The 20364-nt window shown below is 58.4% G+C and overlaps 1 protein-coding gene across 1 annotated transcript in view; it reads right to left on the bottom strand.

Annotated features, from left to right (window-relative positions):
• Window positions 1–20364, bottom strand: part of ABCA3 (ATP binding cassette subfamily A member 3) — a 29667-nt gene that overhangs the window by 5349 nt on the left and 3954 nt on the right. Inside the window, exons 2-23 of the mRNA XM_083799660.1 lie at window positions 19085–19177; window positions 16116–16380; window positions 15353–15480; window positions 15054–15219; window positions 13632–13891; window positions 12167–12283; window positions 11425–11545; window positions 10801–10974; window positions 9920–10101; window positions 8513–8659; window positions 7703–7832; window positions 7009–7163; window positions 6632–6787; window positions 6090–6300; window positions 5623–5773; window positions 4895–4993; window positions 3949–4141; window positions 2808–3111; window positions 2239–2512; window positions 1625–1829; window positions 881–1100; window positions 480–638 (exon numbers count right to left, since the gene is read on the bottom strand). Coding sequence (XP_083655786.1) covers window positions 480–638; window positions 881–1100; window positions 1625–1829; window positions 2239–2512; window positions 2808–3111; window positions 3949–4141; window positions 4895–4993; window positions 5623–5773; window positions 6090–6300; window positions 6632–6787; window positions 7009–7163; window positions 7703–7832; window positions 8513–8659; window positions 9920–10101; window positions 10801–10974; window positions 11425–11545; window positions 12167–12283; window positions 13632–13891; window positions 15054–15219; window positions 15353–15480; window positions 16116–16380; window positions 19085–19138 — 3871 coding nt within the window. The 5' untranslated portion in view covers window positions 19139–19177. The remainder of the gene's footprint in view (window positions 1–479; window positions 639–880; window positions 1101–1624; window positions 1830–2238; window positions 2513–2807; window positions 3112–3948; window positions 4142–4894; window positions 4994–5622; window positions 5774–6089; window positions 6301–6631; window positions 6788–7008; window positions 7164–7702; window positions 7833–8512; window positions 8660–9919; window positions 10102–10800; window positions 10975–11424; window positions 11546–12166; window positions 12284–13631; window positions 13892–15053; window positions 15220–15352; window positions 15481–16115; window positions 16381–19084; window positions 19178–20364) is intronic.

The raw sequence follows: 20364 nt of genomic DNA, 5'->3' as shown, positions 1-20364 counted from the left end.
GATCATTGAGTCCAACTCCTGGCTTCTCATTAGTAAGAAAAAAGGTTCCTTGTCTAGATCACTCCCCATTAGTGTCCAGTGCTGCCCCGTTTTTGCTTTAAAATGACACCTGGAGCTACTGCCCAGGTCGGGTTAGAGGCCTGGTGACACTGGAGCCACCTCCCCAGGTGAGCATCTCCTTCCCGAGTCCCGGCCGGGAGCACCCTGGGGACAGGCACCCCCACAGCAGAGACCAAGATGCCGTTGTGGATTTTAGCCTCGTCCCCACCACAAACCCCACTCCATCACCTCCAGCTGCCACAGGGCAAATGCAGAGCAAAGCTCACCCCTCCAACTCCAGCTGGATTTCCTCCAGTACAGAACCAGAGCTGCCCACAGCCCTGCTGGACCCACACAGGCCTTCCCGACCCCCCCAGCCCCACGACCCGCGCCACAGCGAACCCCAATAGGGGCCGGCCGGGACCAAGGCAGAGACTCACTGAATGCCTTGCAGATGAAGATGGCTTCAACGGAGGAGGTGCAGAACTGAATGAACTCGTAGTTCTGGTAGAAGTCGCTGATGCACTGGCCCAAGCAGTAATTGGGTAAGGCGAGAAAGACTTTATCCAGGGTTCTGGAGAGGTCCACCAAGCCCAGCTCTGAAAGAGGACCAGAGGAGGATCAGCAGGTTGGATTTAGCTGCTTTTAGAGAAAGACCCTGATACATCGCAGAAGGAGAAACCACGCATTTTGTTATGCTTAATGGGTGAGAAGGGGCAGTCTTGGGGGTTTTCTGCAATGTGGCCCTAGAGCCTAAGTGTGAAAGAGTCCCCTTAGGGGCTGCGTCTTCTCGGTGACTGCAGGGTGCAGTGCTGGGTGTGCAGAGAGGGCAGCCACCCACCTGGGATGCTCATGATGGTGACAGCAAGGAAGGTGGCTGTGCCCGAGAGGATGTTGAAGATGGTGAGACGGGTGTAGGCAGTGGCTGCCACCGAGAAGAAGAAGCTGAGGAGGTACATAAGGGGGATGATGGCCCAGCCATAAAGGAGGAAGATCAGCATCACATCGACGAGGTGGCTGTCTTGCGTGAAGGCTTGCACATCGAAGGCTTGGAATATCACCTGGGGCACAGCAAGGTGAAGAGAGCGCATGTTTGTCTTGACTGCAAGTGATGCTATCCTGCCTCAATGGCCCAGGCTGCACCGCCCTGACCAGGTAACTGCTCACAGACAGCTCCTGCTGGCAGCACCAGCAGCCCACGCCCACCCCCAAGGAAAGCCCTCTTTCTGCAGATTTTGACGCCTAAGGGTGAATCCAGGGAATTTCTCTCCATGCTCCCACACGTGAGATTTTCTAGTGCCAGTGCCCACACCCACTGCACCCAACCGACCTGGATCAGGGGAGCTGGGCTATGGACCAGCGCCCAGCAGGACCAAGGGGCAACGTGCTTGCTGGTCCTTTGTATGAAGAGAAACAGTGCCGGAGCCAGGTGGCCTCACACTTTTCCCTCTACCAACACATCCCAGATCTCCCAGAGAATCAACAAGAAGCATCCAGAGCTCATATGGGAGATCCCTGCAACCTTCCACGAGCTGCAGGGGTTTCACTGAGACAGGAGGGTGTTAGGCTGTCAGAAGCAACCTACCAGCATCAGAGCACAGGGAATGAGAAAGTTGATGATGTCCCAGAGCAGGGCCGACAGCCAGAAGTTGACCACGTAGACGCCACTGACGAACTGGACGTGCTTGGCCTTGATGGCCCGCTCACTGACCAGCAGGAGGGCAAAGGTGCTGGCAAGTGAGGCCATCCCGTACAGTAGGTTGATTGCAATGGCAAACCCGGTCTGGCCCCTGCGGGAGAGCAGCAGGGCTGGTTAGGACAGGAACAGCTTGACAGACCGACACTGAGGCTACACGGGGACAACACGCCTTAACCATGCTTCTCGTGGAGTCTACACTAGCGAATGCCCCATAACCACAGCACGTCCCCGTGGGACAAGCACCTTGCACAAACAGCCCTCCTGGCACACCACAAACCTCCAGCCACCCTGCCTTTGCCTGGTCCCACCACCACCCCCAAGGTAGAGGCGAGGTGCAGACAACCTGCCCACAGGATTTCCCAAGTGCAATCACAGCTACGTTTTGGTCTGAGAACCTCCCGCCTCGGTCCTCTGCTGACACCAGTGCGACCAAGCCCATTTGCGCCAAATCCAAGTCGTGAGCCCTAGCAGGACAGGAAGTGCCGCGTGACCAGACGTACTCCATGAGCTGGTCTTTGGCCTTCTCGGTGATGTTGCGGGGCTGAGGGTAGTTGGTGACCGTGATGGAGGCGCTGGGGCCTGCCAGCACCCTGAAGACAGCGTTGTCAGCCAGCATTAGGGCCGTGGCGGGGGAGTGATAGGCCTGGTTGTTGAACAGCGCAGTGACCATCGTGCGGTTTCCAGCTCCTTCAAAGGCGGCGGCAGCGATGTAGTGCTCGTTGAAGGCTCCCCCCTCCTCAGATGCTCTTGAGATGAGGTACTCCTCCAGGCCACCTGCTGAACACCGCTGCTGTTACAAGCAGACTCCAGGCAATGAGGGCTGACCGGGGCCACTTGGAGAAGCCCCCAGGCAGCGCCAGCCCTGGTGGCCCACTCGGCCTCAAACACAGGGGCATGGAGAACACAGCTCTGCCTGGGTGAGGAGGGGAAGGAGCCCGCCATGGGACCCTCCTGCGCAGGACAGGATACAACAGGGTATGTCAGGTGGGACCCCAGCCCTGGCAGGAGAAAAGCCTGCAGCCCCTGCACACATCACTGGGCATTGCCCGGGTGCCCTGCCAAGCCTCACCCAGCACCTCCAGCGGCGCCTGACGCTGGGCATCCAGCAGCTCCACGTACTGCTCTGCCAGCTTCTGCGGCAGACCCGAGGTGGCCGGGACGGAGAAAGGCACAATGGTCTGGCCGTAGGGCTCCAGCGTCAGCCTCAGCAGGGAGGAGTCCCTGGGTCCCGGGAAGGTCTTGGCCACGATGAGGGCAAAGGCGGTGAAGATGAGAGGCACGAGGAACTGCGCTGCCACCATCTTCCAGTTGCGCCAGCTGTACATGGCTCGCTTCATGAACATGGCGTAGAACTGCTGGCAGCACAGGTAGAACTGGCAGGGGAGAAGTCAGGTCAGCACCAGCCCCACCGCCGCAGGCAGCCCCCCCAGCCACCGCCCCGCACGGCTGCTGGAGGGAACGAGCCCAGAGCCCCCTCCCCGTCCCCCTCCAGCCCCCAGCCTGGACCACCACCTGCTTCCAGCAAAGGGGTTAGCAGGGCAGCTGCCTGCCTTCAGTGCGGCTGGTCAGCCGTTCAGAATCCACGGCTTCCCGGCAGGAAGCAGTCACTTTGGGATCTAAGGTCTCAGAAAAGCAGCTTCAGACACGGCCTTCACCTCAGCCCAGCTCTCAGCACTGGAGGTTCACAAATAGGATTGCTGCGGCAAGGCTGCCTGCCAAAGCAGCTGAGAGGCCCAGAGTTCCCAAGCCCAGCACATGTGAGCGCCTTCTTTGCTTTTTAAACCATAAACATCTTTCTCCCTCACTAGTTTGAGACATGCCGTTGAGAAGGACGGGGCAACTTATCACAGGCATGTAGGCAGCGGGCCATGAAGGACTGCAGCAGATCTGAAACACCCAGTGAGAGAAAGAAGCCTTTCTCATCTCCCTGCTGGAAATGCCAAGTGCTGGAGCAAAAGCAGATGAGAAACACTTGGGATCACCTAGACATCTTCAAAAGGTGGCATCTCTACAGAGCACGAGATTAACATGAAGATTGGCAGTGACCAGCCCCAAGCGACCCTTAAAATAATTTGCACTGAAGTTTAGGATTCCACTTCTCCATTAGCGACTTGCAAATCACACAAGGTGAGACGGGGCCGTGGGGAGGCTCCGTCCGGTAACCCCACTGCCGAGGTCCTGTCCCTGGGGCACTGACGCCCAGCACTCACCCCGGTGTTGAGCTTGATGCTGGAGCAGTCCTCTGTGATGAGCGCTCCGCTGTCATCCGTCATGTCCGTCATCCCGCTCAGGCTGCTGGAGTCATCCATGGCCCAGTCGTTGGAGCGCCTCTCGTGCTGGTACTGCAGAGCAGGCAGCTGGATGGCCTGGATGTCCATGCTGGAGTCCACCAGCTTCCCGACTCTGCACCAGGAAGGAAAGGGCAGGATGACAGAACAACCCAGACAGGATCAAGCTGGAGAAGCCAAACCCAAGAGACAAAACCCACATGTGCTGTGGAAAGCCCAAGAGCAACCTGCGTTGGATTGAGTCTTCCAAACTTCCCTCTCCCCCCAAGGCAAATGTTTTTCCCCCAGTCTGGACATTAAGACACAGAACTTTGGAAAGGGCCCGTGGGAGAAAGGTGCTGCCTGTATGAAGCTTCTTCCAAAGTTGCAACTGCATTTTTATTTTTTTTTTAATCCATTAAAAATCAAATGCTTGTTTTTTGCAGGGAAAAGGTAAAAACATGACTTAGTGCGACTTCACACCGGCATTTGGACTTGGTGTTTTCAGCCCAGAGAGCATCCATGCCTGGGGGGCTGTGCTGGACACCATTGCTGCTGATGCACACAGGGGCTGTGCCACAAGACAGCTGTTGGGACTGTCCCAGTGCTGCTCACAGAGCCCAGCCCACCCCTGCCCACACGCTGCCCTGGTCCCAGTCCCATTACCCTCTGGAAAACTCCTGCAGGACATGACTAAGGCACACGGATTGCGCAGCCAGCCCCGAAGGGTCCCTGACCACCACTCTCAGGGGGGACTCAGCTCATGACGGAGGACCCAGCTCGTCCCCCCACACACTGCTCTTCCCACCGGCTGGACCACAGCCCAGGTCCCTGCTGTCACTTAGCCCTGCCGGGGCCGGGGCCAGCCCCTTCCTGCCTGTCCCCCTACCTCAGGAAGACTTCCTCCATGGTGGTGACAGAGGCACCGTAGCTTGCGATGCCCAGCTCCTCCCGCTTCTGCTCCAGCTCCGTGAACAGAGCCTCAAACCTGAAAGGATGAGCGAGGTGTCAGGTTTTGCTGCTCATCCCTTCCGCTGCAGTCAAAAGCCAGCTCCACCGGGCAGAGCTCCCCCTGCCTGGGGGCACCCAGCGGTGGTTTCACGGACGGCAGACAAAGCCGTGCGGTGCAGCACCTATCCAGGGGCACACCCTGGGTCTTGGATTTCAGCACAGCCACAGGTGAGCAGAGGATGAGAGATCTCAAAATGCTGGTTTGAGTCCTGCAGCCAGCTTCAGGGCTGCCCGCAGCACTGAGTGTCCTTCTATCCCCGGGAACAGCTTTTGGGCTCCGTCTTTTGCTGTTCTTTCTTGTCACAGGCAGCCTCAGCCACCCTTATGCCACCGCCCCATCCAGAGAAACCAATGCTCCCAGCCTCCCACACCCTGTCCAGGCGGTTTCTGCATGACAGGCACGGTGGCACGAGAGTGACGTGCCAGCAGACACAGGGGAGGACTGCAGTGAAAAGAGGAACCCAGCTCGACTTTCTAGGACCAGCATTGCAGCCACGGGCTCACGCATACCTGGGCCTTCCCAGAAGATGCAGAGAGCAGAGATCCCCCACCGCATGCAGACAGGGGATCCACTCGGAGAGGGAGAGCAGGAGATGACACCATTACCTGTGCGTGCTCTCTTTGGGTAGGATGAAGGACAGCTCTGCCCCGGCATTGCTCTCCATGGTGGCGTTGGGCACGTACTGACAGATGAGGCGGGAGATCTCCCCCAGGTTACAGTAAGGCTCTTTCACCATCACCATGTGGTATCCGGCCCCTGGGAAGAGGGGAAAAAGAGGGTAAGCTACGGCCCAGTCTGGGCCAGGCCTGGCCCTTCAGTGATGGAGCACAGAGAGGGGCTGCCAAGGCACCGCAGGGCCTTGCTGGCTTTGCATGGGCTGCAGACACAATGCAAAAGCCAGCGAGAAGGGCTGAAGGCAAGCCAAGGCGCAAAGCTTCCACAGCACCAGCCACCTCTGAGCGACTAGCTGTGAGAAACAAGCAAGGGTATGGGCCTCAGGAAAGGCATAACAGCACGATGGGGAGGCAGGAAGAGGACACACTCTAGCACAGCCTGCCTGCTCCTTCCTTACCGTATTTACGTTTGAGGAAGAGCGAGGAGCCGCAGCACTGCAGCTCGCCCTTGGCCATGATAGCTATGCGGTCCCCCAGCAGGTCAGCCTCGTCCATGAAGTGGGTGGTCAGCAGGATGGTGCGGTTGCTCCTCTGCTGCTGGAGGAGGTCCCAGGTGGCTCGGCGAGAGGCTGGGTCCATCCCCGATGTCGGCTCATCCAGCATCACCACCTGTGCACCGGAGACGGGCACGGGTCAAAACAGGTCTGGGAGAGGCACGGTGGCGCTGGAAGGGGTAACCTTGGGACCCACGAGCCTTCAGCTCCCAGTGTGCATGCAGTGGGCTTGCCTGGGGGAGTTCCCAGGCAGCAGAGCTGCACTGCAGCCTCAGGACATCAGTCTGAGAGCTGCTTCCCTTCGTGGCAGTGCTTCCACCTCCTTCTCACTGCCCCTGCATCTCCACGAGCACACAACGGGTGAGGTACAATCTCAGAGCTGCAAAAAAAGCCCACACCGGCTCCTGGGAAGAAGGCTCAAAGCGAGCCCCACCGCAGATGCTTGCCTTGGAGTCCCCGATGAGGGCGATGCCGATGGAGAGCTTTCGCTTCATGCCGCCGGAGAGCGCCTTGGTCAGCGAGTGGCGTTTGTCCTCCAGGTTAAGGATCCGCAGGACGTGGTTGATCTCCTCGGGGCACTTGGAGGCTGGGAATCCCTTCAGCTGCCAGACAAGGGGAAAGAGAGCTAAGTCCACCTGCAGGGGCAAGCGTCCCTTACAAAGACCCTTCCCACCTCGCCAGCAACCGGCTGCTAAGCCCCACCACAGCCCCTGCTCCACACCCTTCTTCTCCACACCCAGGGGCTCGCCTGCCCGCTGATAGCCCTGCGAGCGGCGTGCAGTGCTGCACCACGAGCCCCAGGCTGCCCCAGCACCAGGCTCACCCCTGCGTAGAAGTGGAGGTGCTCCTCCACCGTCATGTTGTCGAAGAGCACGTCGTGCTGGGGACACAGCCCCAGGCTCCGGCGGATCAGCACCATGTCCTGCGAGATCTCGTAGCCGTTGATGTACGCCTGCCCGCTCGTCGGGGAGTACAGACCTGCGAGGAGCAGCAGCAGACCTGTGCTGAGGCTGCAGGGCAGAGCTGGAGGAAAGGGCAGGGCCCTGCCATGGCCACGAGCCCCCCCAGGCGCTGCCCGGCCAGCACCCGCTGAGGCTGGGGCACGGAGCTCTTCCCTCCCACCCGCAGGGGAGGCCAAGAGGCTTCCACAGGCGAAGCTGGTGCCGCTGTGTGTGTGGGAAGCCCACAGCAACCCATCCTACAGCGAGCCCTTCCTCCTTGCAGGGCTGGCTGCGATCTGCTCCGGGCCCCTGGGCTGAGCAGCCTGCACACCCTCCTGGAGGACACCCTCAGGCCGATCCCCCAGGCTCCCTCCGTCTCCCCCAGGCACTGACGTGCCTCCCAACACCCTGCCGTCCCCGGCTAACAGCTCAGCAAACCCAAGGTGCTCTGAGGAAGAGCAAAACCCCTCCCCAGGCTCAGAGAGGACACACAGCTCCCCTTCCCCAGCCAGCCCTGCCCAGCAAGCCCGCAGGCAGCACCCCCTGCTCCTGCCCACGGCAGGACACAGCCCCTACCTGTGAGCATGGACAGAGTGGTGGTCTTCCCAGCACCGTTGTGTCCCAACAGAACGGTGATCTGCCCTTCATACATGTTCACCGTTAAGTCCTTGACTGCCTCTTTCACCTTGTTTCCCACTCTGAAGACCTGCAGAGATCACGTTAATGAGCTGATGCTGCACTCACGGCGAGTGCTGTCAGATCCGCGCCCTCCGTTCCTCCAGGCAGTCCCAGCCTGTGATGCTCACGTGGGGTTGGCATCAGACAGCAGCACTCAGCAGGCTCAGCGCAGTTATCCTGCACCCGTGGGTACCTAACACTTCAGCCCACCACGAAATGCAACCAGCTCTGGGGAAGAGCCTTACCTGCACTACAGGGCCCTAGGTGAAGAGGGCAGTAAGTGATGGGGAACCTCCCCATAGGTGGGAGCTTGCAGAAAACCAAGCACAAGGTGCAACGGGCATTGCTGCTGCACGGGCAAGCACAGGTCAGCCTGGTGGGACCAGGACGGAGAGCCCTGCAGGCCTGCTGTGCTGGAAGAACGGGGCTGCTCTGCCTGGAACACCACACAGACCAGCAGCCCTGCCTTCCTCCTCCCATGCCTACTGCCCTTCCTGAGCAGGGATCGAGGCACCCTGTGAGCTCAGGGTGCTGTGAGGTCGCTTGACAAATTGTTGTGGGAAAAGACCCGAGCTGCGCTCCCGTCGGCCACCACACCTGGCTGCTCCTTGCAGAAACTGCACGGCCAGGGACTGCTCGAATGCTGAGACAGCACGGGGGATGGGAGAGCACAGGACCAGAACTGGTGCTGTGCTGGGAAGGCAGTACCTTGGAAAGGTGCTTTATTTTGATTCCTGACACGAGGTCAGAAGGCTCCTCCTCAATGTACTGGCTCTTCAGGGCTTTCTCAGGGTCCTCCTCCTCCTCCTTCTCTTTTCCCACGACAGTCCTGGGGCGCCCGCACCAGTACGAGGGCTGACAGGAGAAGGCAGAGAGACACTCAGGCATGGCATGGACTGACCCTGCTCCCCCACGCTCCTCTCCATGCAGATGCCTCCAGGGATCTGCAAGACCTCTCTTTTTGGGCTCTCAGTTGCTAACCAGTGCATCTACAGCAGGCAGGCCAGCCAGAGGGTGGAACTGCTCCTCCTGCCCTGCTGCTGTCCCCCCTGTCTGCTTTTTCCTTATAGCACCTGTGATTACACAGGCAGCTATTCCACCACTTCGGTCCCACAGAAAAGATCAGTGCTTCAATGAGAAGCAAAATTGCTCAGGCAGAAGCACCCTGCCTTGAAAAGCCTTAAGAATAAACACAGTGGACAATCAGCCCCCAAAACCCTGTATGCTCTAAACAGAAAAGGCCTGGGATCCACTTGCTGCAGTTACACCCTTTTTGACCTGCTTCTCTAGGAATGAAATGTCCAGGACCTTAAAACCCTGTGTAAATAGCAAGCCAGCAACTCCCGGACCCAGGGCATCTGAGCGCCAGCACACCAACATGCCCAGCACAAGGCTGCACTGGGGTACTACTGCCTTCTGCCCCAAATCAGCATCTCAACAGCTGCATCTCCGCTCCACCACAAGCTCTGCGTGGGTCTAGCTTCAAGAGGAAGTCAGATGCCAGAGTGCAATTATGCTGGAATAAGGGGATTTAGAGGGGAGGAAGAAAAGCCTCCCCGCATTCATGCGATCAGAAGCGATGTGTCAGTGCAGCTTAGGGAATTCTCAGCGAGCAGCTGAGCTGCAGTGACCACCACAGTGAAGGCTGGGATGACATCAGACCTGGCGGTGGCACGGCTGGCAGTGAGGGCAGCACAGCCGACGGGTGACGACTGGCTGGCCCTGCAGCTGCAGCCTCCCCAGGCCAGCAGAGGACAGACCCCGCTGCACGTGGCTGCTCAGGGTGGTCTCAAGCGACTGTGTCTGCTGACCCTCACCTGGCTCTTCTCTCTAATGCCCTTGCTTGGGGCATGGAGACATGGTTAGCAACACCATGCGTGCCAAGAAGCGTTGGGACAAAGATTTAAAGACAAGAAGACCTGCAAGACATGGTTCATAGACAAAAATCTGGCTGCTTCACCCTTTACCGCAGACGCACTGCAGGCCCCCCGGTTTTGGAAGCCGATGGTGCCACCACTTCGCTTTAGTCTGACTTGCTGCACAGCCCCAAACCAGAAGACATCGCTGGGTAATGCCCGTAAGTCTTGCTGGAAAGGGTGCGTAAGCAGTGCTCACCGTCAGGAAGAAGTACCAGGGCTGCGGCACGCCGTACTCCCCCGGGAAGACAGCCTCCACGTACCAGGCCACCAGGCCGTAGAGCACCGAGTCCAGGAGCAGCATCCCCAGGACTTGTGCCAAGGTGAAGTTGTCGTCCACGCTGATGGGCTTCATGAGGTCCCTCCACTGAATGCCAGTCCCTGCAGTGACACAGGGCACTGCTCAGCCCTGCCAAGGGCGCTCGCTCACCCCCAGAAGGATGGAGGGGAGCAGCATGTGTTCCCAGGGATGTAAGATAGCATCCCCTACGCTAATTCAGTGCTCTATAATGAGAAGCACATGCACAGCCCTACAATCTCCATTTCAAATACGTAGAGAAAAGACGTAGCAGAAGCGTACTAAATCTAGAGGCTCCCACCCTGCCCCTTGCACACATCACCAAACTCCTTCTATCACTTTCTCCATAACTGCCCTGGGAAGAAACCATCTCATCTCCAGCCACTGTCCTTCCATCCCTGCAGCCTCCTTTTAGTCCCACCACTTTGCAAAAATGCTGCCTCTGCTGGAACCAACAGCGAATTCTTACTAACGTAGAAATTAAAAAAAAATATGGAAAGGAGGAAACACAGTAAGTTCCCATCCCTTGGAACAGAATTAACTTTGCCACCAAAGCGGCATGCGACAGCATTGTGCAAAGCAGAGACTCCATTTGGTGAATGCCATACGCATGGGTTTGGAGAGGGCAGAGCCCTGGTTCTGACAAGAGCTGTGGAGCACCCAGAAATTACCCGTCCTGCTCTCATCCAGCCTCTCCCTGACTTCTTTCTGCCCCTCAGACCACCTGCCAGCCCGTCCCGACCCACCGCAGGAAGCACTGACGCACCGAAGGACGTGCTCACCTTTTCCTTCAAACATGCCTATAAGCTGTGCCCCCATGGCCATGGCCACGTTGGAGATAAGGCAGGACGCCAGCTTCTGGCTGTGGGACATGAGGTCGTAGCGAGGCGAGATGAAGAAGTAGGGGATGTAGGAGAAGAAGTACAGGAAGCCACCAGCAGCAGCTGCAACATTTGCTGCAAGCACAGAGAAAAGCGGGAGGGAAAACATCAACCAACTTCTCACCAGCTTTCCATCCACAGAGATTCGGACCTTTTGTACACGGGGGGCAGGATGATGACTTGCCCAACCCAGTGCACTCTGGGGCTGCAGCAGCCGGACGAGGCCCTAACACACGAGCCCGTCTGGTTGTTTGGGAAGTGACAGTATACACTTCCAATGCACTATGTGGAAAATGCAGCCAAAAAAAGGAGGAAAGGACCCCCCTCCACGTGTCAAAACAAGTTATTCTACACGCAGCCCTGTTCAACCTCGTGTAACTCTGGAGCTGGCCCTGCTTAGCACGCACTGATGACCACCAGAACTCCCTCCCAACCAAAATTAATCAAAGGTCTTACAACACGACCCCCGGCATTGCATGGCTGACTCACCCAGCCCTGCAAGGAGGCGGGCGGGGAGGAACTCACCTCTCGAGAAGAAGGTGCTCACCATGAAGTTGAAAGAGATGGAGGAGATGGAGAAGATGGCGAGGAAGGTGAACACCAGCGTGGGGTCGCTGTTGGTAAGCACCGCTCCTTGTTCGCTCACCTACCGAGAAAAGGGGGTCAGGCGTGGGGCTGGCAGAGCCGCTCACAGCGGCAGGCACACGGGGCCAGCCGAGCCCGATGTCCTCTGTGCGTTAAAGGCAAACAGAGGCAGGTGGAAACACCCAGGCCCTCCCAGAGCAGTCCAGAGGAAGGAAACGGGGGCTGTCCTTGTGTGATGCAGGGTCTACGAGGCAGGGGATGCCTTGCTCTGCATCCAGACAGCCGCCTCCTGCTTCCCGTGGTGCAGGTACGAGGACTGGAGAGCTCGAGGCCCCGAGGACGCAGCCCTCAGCAGTGGGATGGCCCTGCCTGGACAGTGCCTGCACCCACAGAGCTCCCACCCAGCCTCCTGGGGAGGCTCACTGCTGCCGTGCGAGGCAGCTATGGGGTGCAGGGCTGTGGATTCAACACCCTGAAGCTGAGAGCAACTGAAACAGACTCCTGGGTGCCCTCCACGTGCGTTCACCCACAGAGAGCTCCAGCTTTGCCCACACAACTCCAGCCTCTGCGACACACAGGGACGAGTCCCAGGTCACCGGGGCAGCCCAGCCCGCGGCAGAGGAGCCCTGTCACCCTCGTGCCCCACCACCGCAGAGCTTCTGGCCCGAGGGAAGACACTCACCTTGACACAGAAGAGCACGGTGACGAAGAACACGGACACCAGGAGGAAGAGGAAGAACATGAGGAACCAGGCGCTCCAGTGCAACCAGTTGCTGAGCCCCATCATGTGCATGTACTCCTGCAGGGAGGTCATGCCGTCACCCGGGGCTGCTCTCACACTTCCTGAGCAGGGGATCGCGGGCACGGCAAGGGGAGGTGGAGACCGCTCTGCCCCACAGCACCGGCGAGGGAGGCGGCAGCCCCGGGTGCCCCACAGGAGCTGAAGCATTCCTGCGCAGCCCTTCAGCATCACAGGGTGTCCCCCAGCTCCCCAAGGAGCGACAATGTGACAGCGGGGTGAGGAGAACCTGAAGCCACAGCAGGAGGGGCTGGCGTGGCTGCGGGGCAGGGGGCAGGCCGAGCCCTGCACACAGCCTGGCTGTCGTAACCACAGCGTCAGCCGAGCTCCCCGCCGCCCACGCACCACAGCACGGAAACACGGGGTTCCAAATTTAAAAGACAAAAGTCCTGTTTCCCACACGCTGAACTTCTGCACCCGTGAGAGCTGCCTCTCTGCAGGCTGCCCCTCTGAGCACCCTCACACCACGGGAAGCGGAGCGCAGAGCCACGTCCCAGCAGCAGGATTAGCGACATTCCTCTCAGGGCCTTGCTAATCCGCTGCCATCGTGCCTCCCCGACTCCTGTGTGCTGGCTCCAAACCCAGCGGGGATTTAACCTGGAGTACTGTGTCCAGTTCTGGGCTCCCCAGTACAAAAAAGACAGGAATCTCCTGGAAAGAGTCCAGCGGAGGGCCACAAAGGTGATACGGGGCCTGGAGCACCTCCCCTGTGAGCAGAGGCTGAGAGACCTGGGCCTGTTCAGCCTTGAGAAAAGAAGACTGAGAGGGGATCCTATCAATCTTTATAAATCCCTTAAGTGTGGGAAACAGAGGGATTTGGCCAACCTCTTTTCAGTGGTTTGTGGGGACAGGACAAGGGGCCATGGCCACAAAATGGAGTACAGGAAGTTCTGCAGCAACATGCTAAAGAACTTCTTCACGGTGAGGGTGACGGAGCACTGGAACAGGCTGCCCAGGGAGGTTGTGGGGTCTCCTCCTCTGGAGATATTCAAGGCCCGTCTGGACGCCTACCTGGGCAGCCTGCTCTAAGGAGCCTGCTTTGGCAGGGGGGTTGGACCTGATGATCTTTTGAGGTCCCTTCCAACCCCTACAATTCTGTGATTTGGTTGCTACCTGGCTTGTTAGGGCACCCTGTGCAGCCAGGGCAGCACAGCCAGGACGCTCAGTGCACAGTGCATCTGCACGGACAGCAGTGAGGGCTGCTGATCACCGGGTGATCATGCCACAGGAGACGTGGTTCCTTCAGAAAGAAGCTCCCAGCACAAAGCAAGGGAAAGCTCCTCCTGCAGCATCTACATCCACGAAAAGGGCAGCGTGGGAAACACCAGCCCAAAGACCCTCGCGTTACCTTCAGCTTCTTCTCCTTCTCGTGCACGACGGCGCGGACGATGTTGAGCGAGGTGTAGGTGAAGCTGAGCATGAGCAGCAGGGGAAGCTGGTTCTGGATGGCGAGGACAAAGAGGTCGTTGACGTAGGGCGGGTAGGGGAAGCGCTGCACCACCACCGTGATGTTCTCCAGCAGGCTGGCGGCGGTAGCGTTGGCATGGTACTGCATGATGGCCCTGTCCACAGCATGCTGCACCGCCAGGAAACCTTCTCGGATATAACCTGCATGGCAAAAACACCGGGAAGTAGGGAAGAGCACGGCGCCTTTGGAAGAGAAGCAGCCTTTACAGAAGGAGGGATTTTTGGGAAGAGCAGGAAACATAAAAAGAGCTCATAACAGAAGGAAACGTTACTATGAAAACACTCTCTATCGTTCCAGCAGATGCTGGGAAAGATTTAAATCAGAGGAATTTAAATCTTTAGTAATCATCATTTAAAAGCAGCTAGCAGAGAACCTCGAAATAAACTGCAATCCTCTCTCTGCCCACATGTTTTTATTTGTCTAAGATTCTTGGTCATCGTTAACCATCAACAATGCCACTGAGCAGAGCTTATTTGTGGTGTTTTGTTTTTTTTTTTGGTAAACCAAGAACATGGGATACTACAGTACGTTTTGGGGAGGAAGAATATATCCCATTACTGACACATTTGGTTTAAAAATTTTGTGCATTAGAAAATAGTGAAAGATTTATTTTTCTTTTTTAACCGTTCTATTGTTACTTGGGCTTTCTGCCACATTACTTAAATTGAGACTCAGATTCTGTTTAGAACGCCCCAAGTGAGCGTTTTGAAAGTTGGCTGCTTAAAACACGCTAGACAGGGAAGGAAAAGGTGAGAATATGAGATTACTAAATGTTAATGTATTAACTAATTTGCTAAACAAATACTGTAGTGAGAGAATTGATCCCAGCTTCTGGTCACCCCGTCCTGCAAAATATTTGAACTAGCAGGTATTGTCCTCTTGTGCTCGGTTTTATTTACATTGTGTGAGCAAGAACAGTCTGCCTGCTTTCTCAGTCCCTCAGTCGTCTTCTTGATGTCGCCATGAAATCAGGAGGAAGAAGACACCAGGCTGGGGAAAATATCCCTTTCACAGCCAGAAAGGAAGCTCCTGAAATCAAGAGCTGGGCTAGTCTGAAACTGGTGCCAGTTCTGGCACCGTGGCTGCTGCCTCCTGCTCAGTCTGTGGTCTGGCTTTCATTAAAAACCTGCGCTCAAACCACAGAATTGCTCTATTTGAAGTATTTAAATAGCGTGATAAATCCTAGATAGTTTGGACCCTGAAATACATTTTCCATTAACCCATTTAAAAAGAGAAAAGAAGAACATCCACACGCCCATCTCCTTGGCTGGCGGAGCAGTGCAGACCCGCCGGCGGCCTCACCTGGCGTTCCCCCATCCGCAAACTTGGCCTCCCGGGGGCCGGGCAGCTGGAAGAGTGGGAAGAGGTAGCTGGTGTGCCAGTCACGGTCCAGGTTGGGGTTCAGGCCCGTCTGCTCACTCCGCGGGGCGTTCCTGGGGCTGTACTTGAAGCGCAGCTCATAGTCCACCTGCGGGGAGGACGTCCACGTCACACACCAACCACAACGGGGCAATTTCGGGACACGTCCCGGGAGCAGCTGCCGCAAGGTGCCAGGGGGCTGCACCCAGCCCCCGCTGTCCCTGGGGACCCACAGCACTCACCTGGAGGGGCAGCGGGGCCGTGCTGTGGTTGAAGCGGTGCTTGAAGACGACAGCAGCCAGCACGCTGCCCGAGCGGTTGTCCACCCTGACGTACTCCTCGAACTCCCTCTCGGAGGCGAAGCCCTGAGCTGCAGGGAGGAAAGCTGGGCTGTGAGCTGCCGGTACTCAGAGAGCAGAAGTTAGATTTCCTTTCACAGAAAAACCTAACGTTATTTTCAGTTTGAAACATGAAGTGCTATAATTTTCTGTGCAAGGAGATTTCCAAAATGCTCAGCTTTAGGGAAGCGACAGCCACTTTCTTCAACTATTTTAAGCCAATATTTTTCTAGATAGAAACTGCAACAAGATGTGAGAAAAATCAGAACTAAATCCTGTAGCTTGACAAAGTAAAACTGTTGCCTTGACGTTCTGACAAAACCGAGGCATCCTTGGAACCGAGTGTGGGTATTTATCCGAATAAAAATTTGTCTGAGAATTTCTGCTCGCCCCACTAGTTCCCAGGGTGGAAGACAGACTGACGAAGCATAAATCAGTCCAGCTGGATGCCCTTTTTTCCAACCTCATTTGCTTTACCCGACCATTCCCTGTAAGACCAGGCTGCTGAGCAGAGCTCTGTTCTGGGAGACCTCCTCACCCCGGCCGTCAGAGCACAGGCGCTGCCCCAGCACCCACGAAGCCGAGAACATCGTGCCCCGTCCACGTCACCACGGCGGTGCAGGACGGAGCTGCGACCACGCACGAGCTGCCGCCTGGCCCCGCTCACCTCGGATGCTGATGGGTAAAGCTCTCTCCACCGCCTCAGCGATGCTCCTCACGGCGCTGCTGTTGGAGGGGACGTACGCCAGCTCCCAGGGGTTGCTCGGGTGCCGGCGGTAGAAGAAGCCCGGCAGGTCATCCACGGACTCGGCGGGGTAGATGGTGGCGTTGGGGTGGCTGATGGAGTGCACCCGATGCCGAAGCGCAATCAGGATGGCAGCAAACAGCAGCGGGAGGCAGATTTCTATGACCGTTACCAAAATCTGCCGTTTCTGCAGCAAAGCCGAGGGGAGAACAAAAACAAAACCGAGATGTTAACGCTGGAAGCAGACCAAGTGCAGTAACGACGACCAGGGCGCGTGAACGCCGGGTGACCGAAGCGCTCCTGCACCTCGCAGCGCCTGCAGCCACGTGGGTTTCACAGCCGGGGCTTTCCTGCAGCTGGCCACAACGAAGGAAGCGGCCAAGTTAACCACGAGGCCAGGTGGGCTCTGACGGCTGAACCGAGGAGGTTCCCACACCTCCCAGGACTTCCCAGCCAGGGCGGTTTCTGTCCCCTTCCCTAACCTCCGTCCGGCTTTGAGCCACATGCCTTCAGAGTCAGCCTGAGCTCAGCGAGCGTCCCAGGCAGCAGAGCCCGAGCACCACCCTCTGGCCCCTCGTTCTCCCCCGGGGCTGCCTCTCAAGACTTCAGACTTTGCACTAACTGCCAGCACGTGCTCAGCCTGGGCATTAATTAGCATTTAAAATTGGGCTCCTCCATTTCCGTTGGCAGGCAGCCGGGAGTCAAGCTTTTGCCGGATGGTTTGCAGGGGGGGGGTGGCAAGGAGCAGTGGCTCTGCAGATGCAGCTGTGAAGGAGGGTGAGCGCTGGGAACGGAGGGGATGGGGCGCTGGAAATGGCCAGGAGTGAGGCACTGCAGCCCAAAAGGCCCAGAAAGCAAGAAGAGGGAAGGAAATGGGGGATAAAACGGGAAATGCAGTAGGATCTCTGTGAAAACGACAGAGGTTATTGCTGTAGCACGTACCAACGTGGGCAGCAGGGCAGAGGGGAGGGGGAATGGGACAGCCCCGGGGCTGGTGCTGTGCACAGTGCTGCACCCAGCGCTGTGTGAGCTGCCCAGGAGCGGGGCAAACCCATCTCACCCAACCTCAATCACTGCAGCCACAGCTCCTGAGACTTCTCTGCACGCACCCAGGCCCAGCAAGCCCCGGTGAGATCCGCGGCACCGTGGAATATTTTGGGTGCATGCACAGGGCAGAAGCACCAACGCCAGCCTCCAGGGGCTGTGGAGGACCCTACAGGAGCACAGGGCACCGCAGACCCGTCTGCTGGAACAGGGAGTGACAGAGGCACACGGAGCAAGAGGAGCACCAAGAGATTTATTCTCCCAACTTCGCTGTCGCGGCAGCTCGGTGTCTCTCCTCCCCTGCCTGCACTGACCGCTGCTCCAGCCCCGTGCTCCGCAGCAGCTCCTTCAGATCCACAAACATCAGCCCCTGAGCGGCGCTGCCTATCACGTTATAACCTCACAGGCTCTCTGCAGACTGGAGAAAGGTTTTATTTTTCAGATGGGAGGGAAAAAAGGAGCAAGTTGGGCAGCCTCTCAGCGCAAGGAGCACAGAGTCAGCCCTGGCATCGCAGACGGGATGCGGAGGCTCTGGGCTGGCAGGGAAAAGGAGTGTTCCAAAGGCGACGCTCATAAAAGTGAGTGTTGCAGTTGTCTGATGGTTTTATAATGCAGCTCTTGCAGACCAGCTGCCTCCTGCAGATTTACTATCATATTAACCCTCTAATAGTCCCCTGGACTTTCTCCAGAAGGGCTGCCTGGCTCCGTGAACTTGGCGGCTAATACACATTTACCAGCACGGGCTTTCGCTACCGCGGAAGTCGTTCACGCTGCCGTGTTTCAGAGGCAACAGGGACGCTCATCCATAACCATCACTGCAAACAGCTGCTGCTGCCAGCCCGGGGCAAGCCGCGTGCCCCCACCCCGGCCCCCAGCTCCACATCGCCTGCCGACGGCTTGGGAGCTCCACACCTTGGCCGGGACCACATCTCCTGCTGGAGGCTGAGCGGGGAACAAACGCCCCTCTGAATTCTGGCATGGCAGAGCCGAGTCAGTGCCCAGCCTCGGAAAAGGTGAGGAGAGGTACCCGAAGCACGCCCGGGGCAGGTGCGTTCCCCTCCCTGTGTCAGGAGGCTGCTCGCAGGCACGCTCCTGGTGGGGCGCTGCAAGTTGGCCCTGCTCCTAGCACGGAGGCGGCAGCCCAGCTCACCCTCCCCTCTGCCCGCTGTTTACTTTTACACGACGCTGTGCTGATGTGCAGAAGGGGGACTGAAGCTGCAAAAACAGCCTGCTGCTCCCTCCTCCCGTGCTGCCCAGGCCTGGTGAGAGGCACGGCCACGCTGCTCCCGGGGGCTGCAGCCCCCTCCTGCTGCCACTCCGCTGGACAAGGCTGGCACCAGGATGAGCAGCGAGCCCCAGGCTCCCTAAATCCCTCGTAATTAGCAGGCTGCCACGCACAGAGCTGGGCTGGGAGCAGATGCCAGGACAGTGGTGGTTTAAGGCAGCCCACGCACCCCTAAAAGCTGCTTCTGAGGATGGCAGAAAGCAATGGGGTAAAACCATCTGGGTCGCGGCAGGTTTCCAGGCGCTGCGCAGGAACTGCCGCCGCTGGAGGACATTAAAGGATTTGTGTAAGGAGATAGCTCAGAAAAGCCACCGCCGCACAGGAGGGCGCGGGGGTTACCGTGCCCGTGCGCAGGGAAGCTGAACTCCGCCTGATTTCAGAAGCGAGGGTAATGCTGAAGCATGGGCATGAGGGGATGGGGACAGAGGCAGACAGGCGTAGATCCCTGCCCGTCTGTCCCGGACACAGAAGCACAAGAACCAGGACGCCAGGAAAGCTCTGATGTAACCACGTCTGGCAGTGACAAAGGCAGTGTCCCCCCAGGAGCGCCGTGCCAGCCTACCTGCAGGATGTAGTTCTTCCAGAGGAGCAGCCCAAACTGCCTGAGAACAACCATCCTCCCATCGGACGGGGACCGCCGCCGCTTCGCAGGACTCTGGGGAACAGGAGAGAGCAGTGAGCACGGTGCCCTCGCAGAGCCAGGCAGCTCCCCACCGCCAAGGCCCAGGAGCTTGCTTCGCGAGCTGCTCGGCCCCCAGGCTCGCTGCGTGGTGGAGCGGAGGCTGCTGAGCCCCGCCAGGGCAGCGAAGCTCCCTCCCGACCCACCTGCCCCATTGCTCCCAGCCTGGCCCTCAAGAACCCCGGCAGCAAGGCAGGAGCTCGAGCCCGAAAGTGCCGTGCTCTCCCTGCAGAGCTCCCGGGATGTAAGCCCACCTGCTGCCATGGGCGGACAGCAGCCCTAAATCACCCCCAGCCCCGTGTCTGGGCACTGCAATACTCCTGCGAGCTGGGCACCCAGGTTTCATTTTGCCACAGGGAGCGCCAGGAGCTGATGATGATGACGGTGCGAGGAGACCGGCCACGCCGACGGGAAACATCCCAGGCGTCGGCAGCAAGGCCGAGGGCGGCTATCGCCGTTCCCAGAACGATGTTGCAACAACTGGCTCAGCCCCGAAACAGTGGAAAATAACCGCTGTGCTCCCTCCTCAAGGGCCATTAGGAGCCCTCGAGAGCCAGAGGCGCCTTGGGTTTCTGGTGCTACCTGGTCCCAGCCATCTGCACGGCCTCGAGGCAGCTGCAAGCATCTGGATACGCAATACGCAGCGAGGGGGGCTGCTGTTTGGAAACCCAGCCTGCGAGCACCAGGAGACGTCGCAGTCACGGAGCCCGGACGCGCTCCTGGGGTGCTGCACCCACCACGCAGAGCAGGGCAGGAGCCCCACGGGCACGGGCAGCGCCGCCGCCACCCCGGGGCATCGGGAGAGAGCCGCCGGGCGAGCACGCTGCTGCCCAGGGCTCTGCAAGTCACCCCGAAGGCTGCCGTGCACACGGAGCCACCGCACGGGCCGTGACCCACTGCTGGCAGCTGCGCCCCCTCGTAGGGGTCCTTCACCCAGCCCCAGGCGGGGAAAAGCTTTAGTTAAGGGGTGTGAGCACAGGATTACGGAACCACAACCGGCCCGAGGACGGCCAGGAAAGCACTCGTAGCCCACTCTTTTGGTTAAGATTTCAGGCTGCGCCTCCGCCTCCCGCGACACCGGGCATCAGAAGTGTTGGTTTTGCAATGTTAGCGGTGCTTTCCCAGAACAAACTCTTGTCCCAGACGAGAGGCAAGGTTGAGAG

This window comes from Anser anser, assembly GCF_964211835.1.
Source record: "Anser anser genome assembly, chromosome: 15".
NCBI lineage: Eukaryota > Metazoa > Chordata > Aves > Anseriformes > Anatidae > Anser > Anser anser.
Note: the sequence above shows the minus strand (reverse complement) of the source record. Positions and strands in the feature narration are given on the sequence as shown.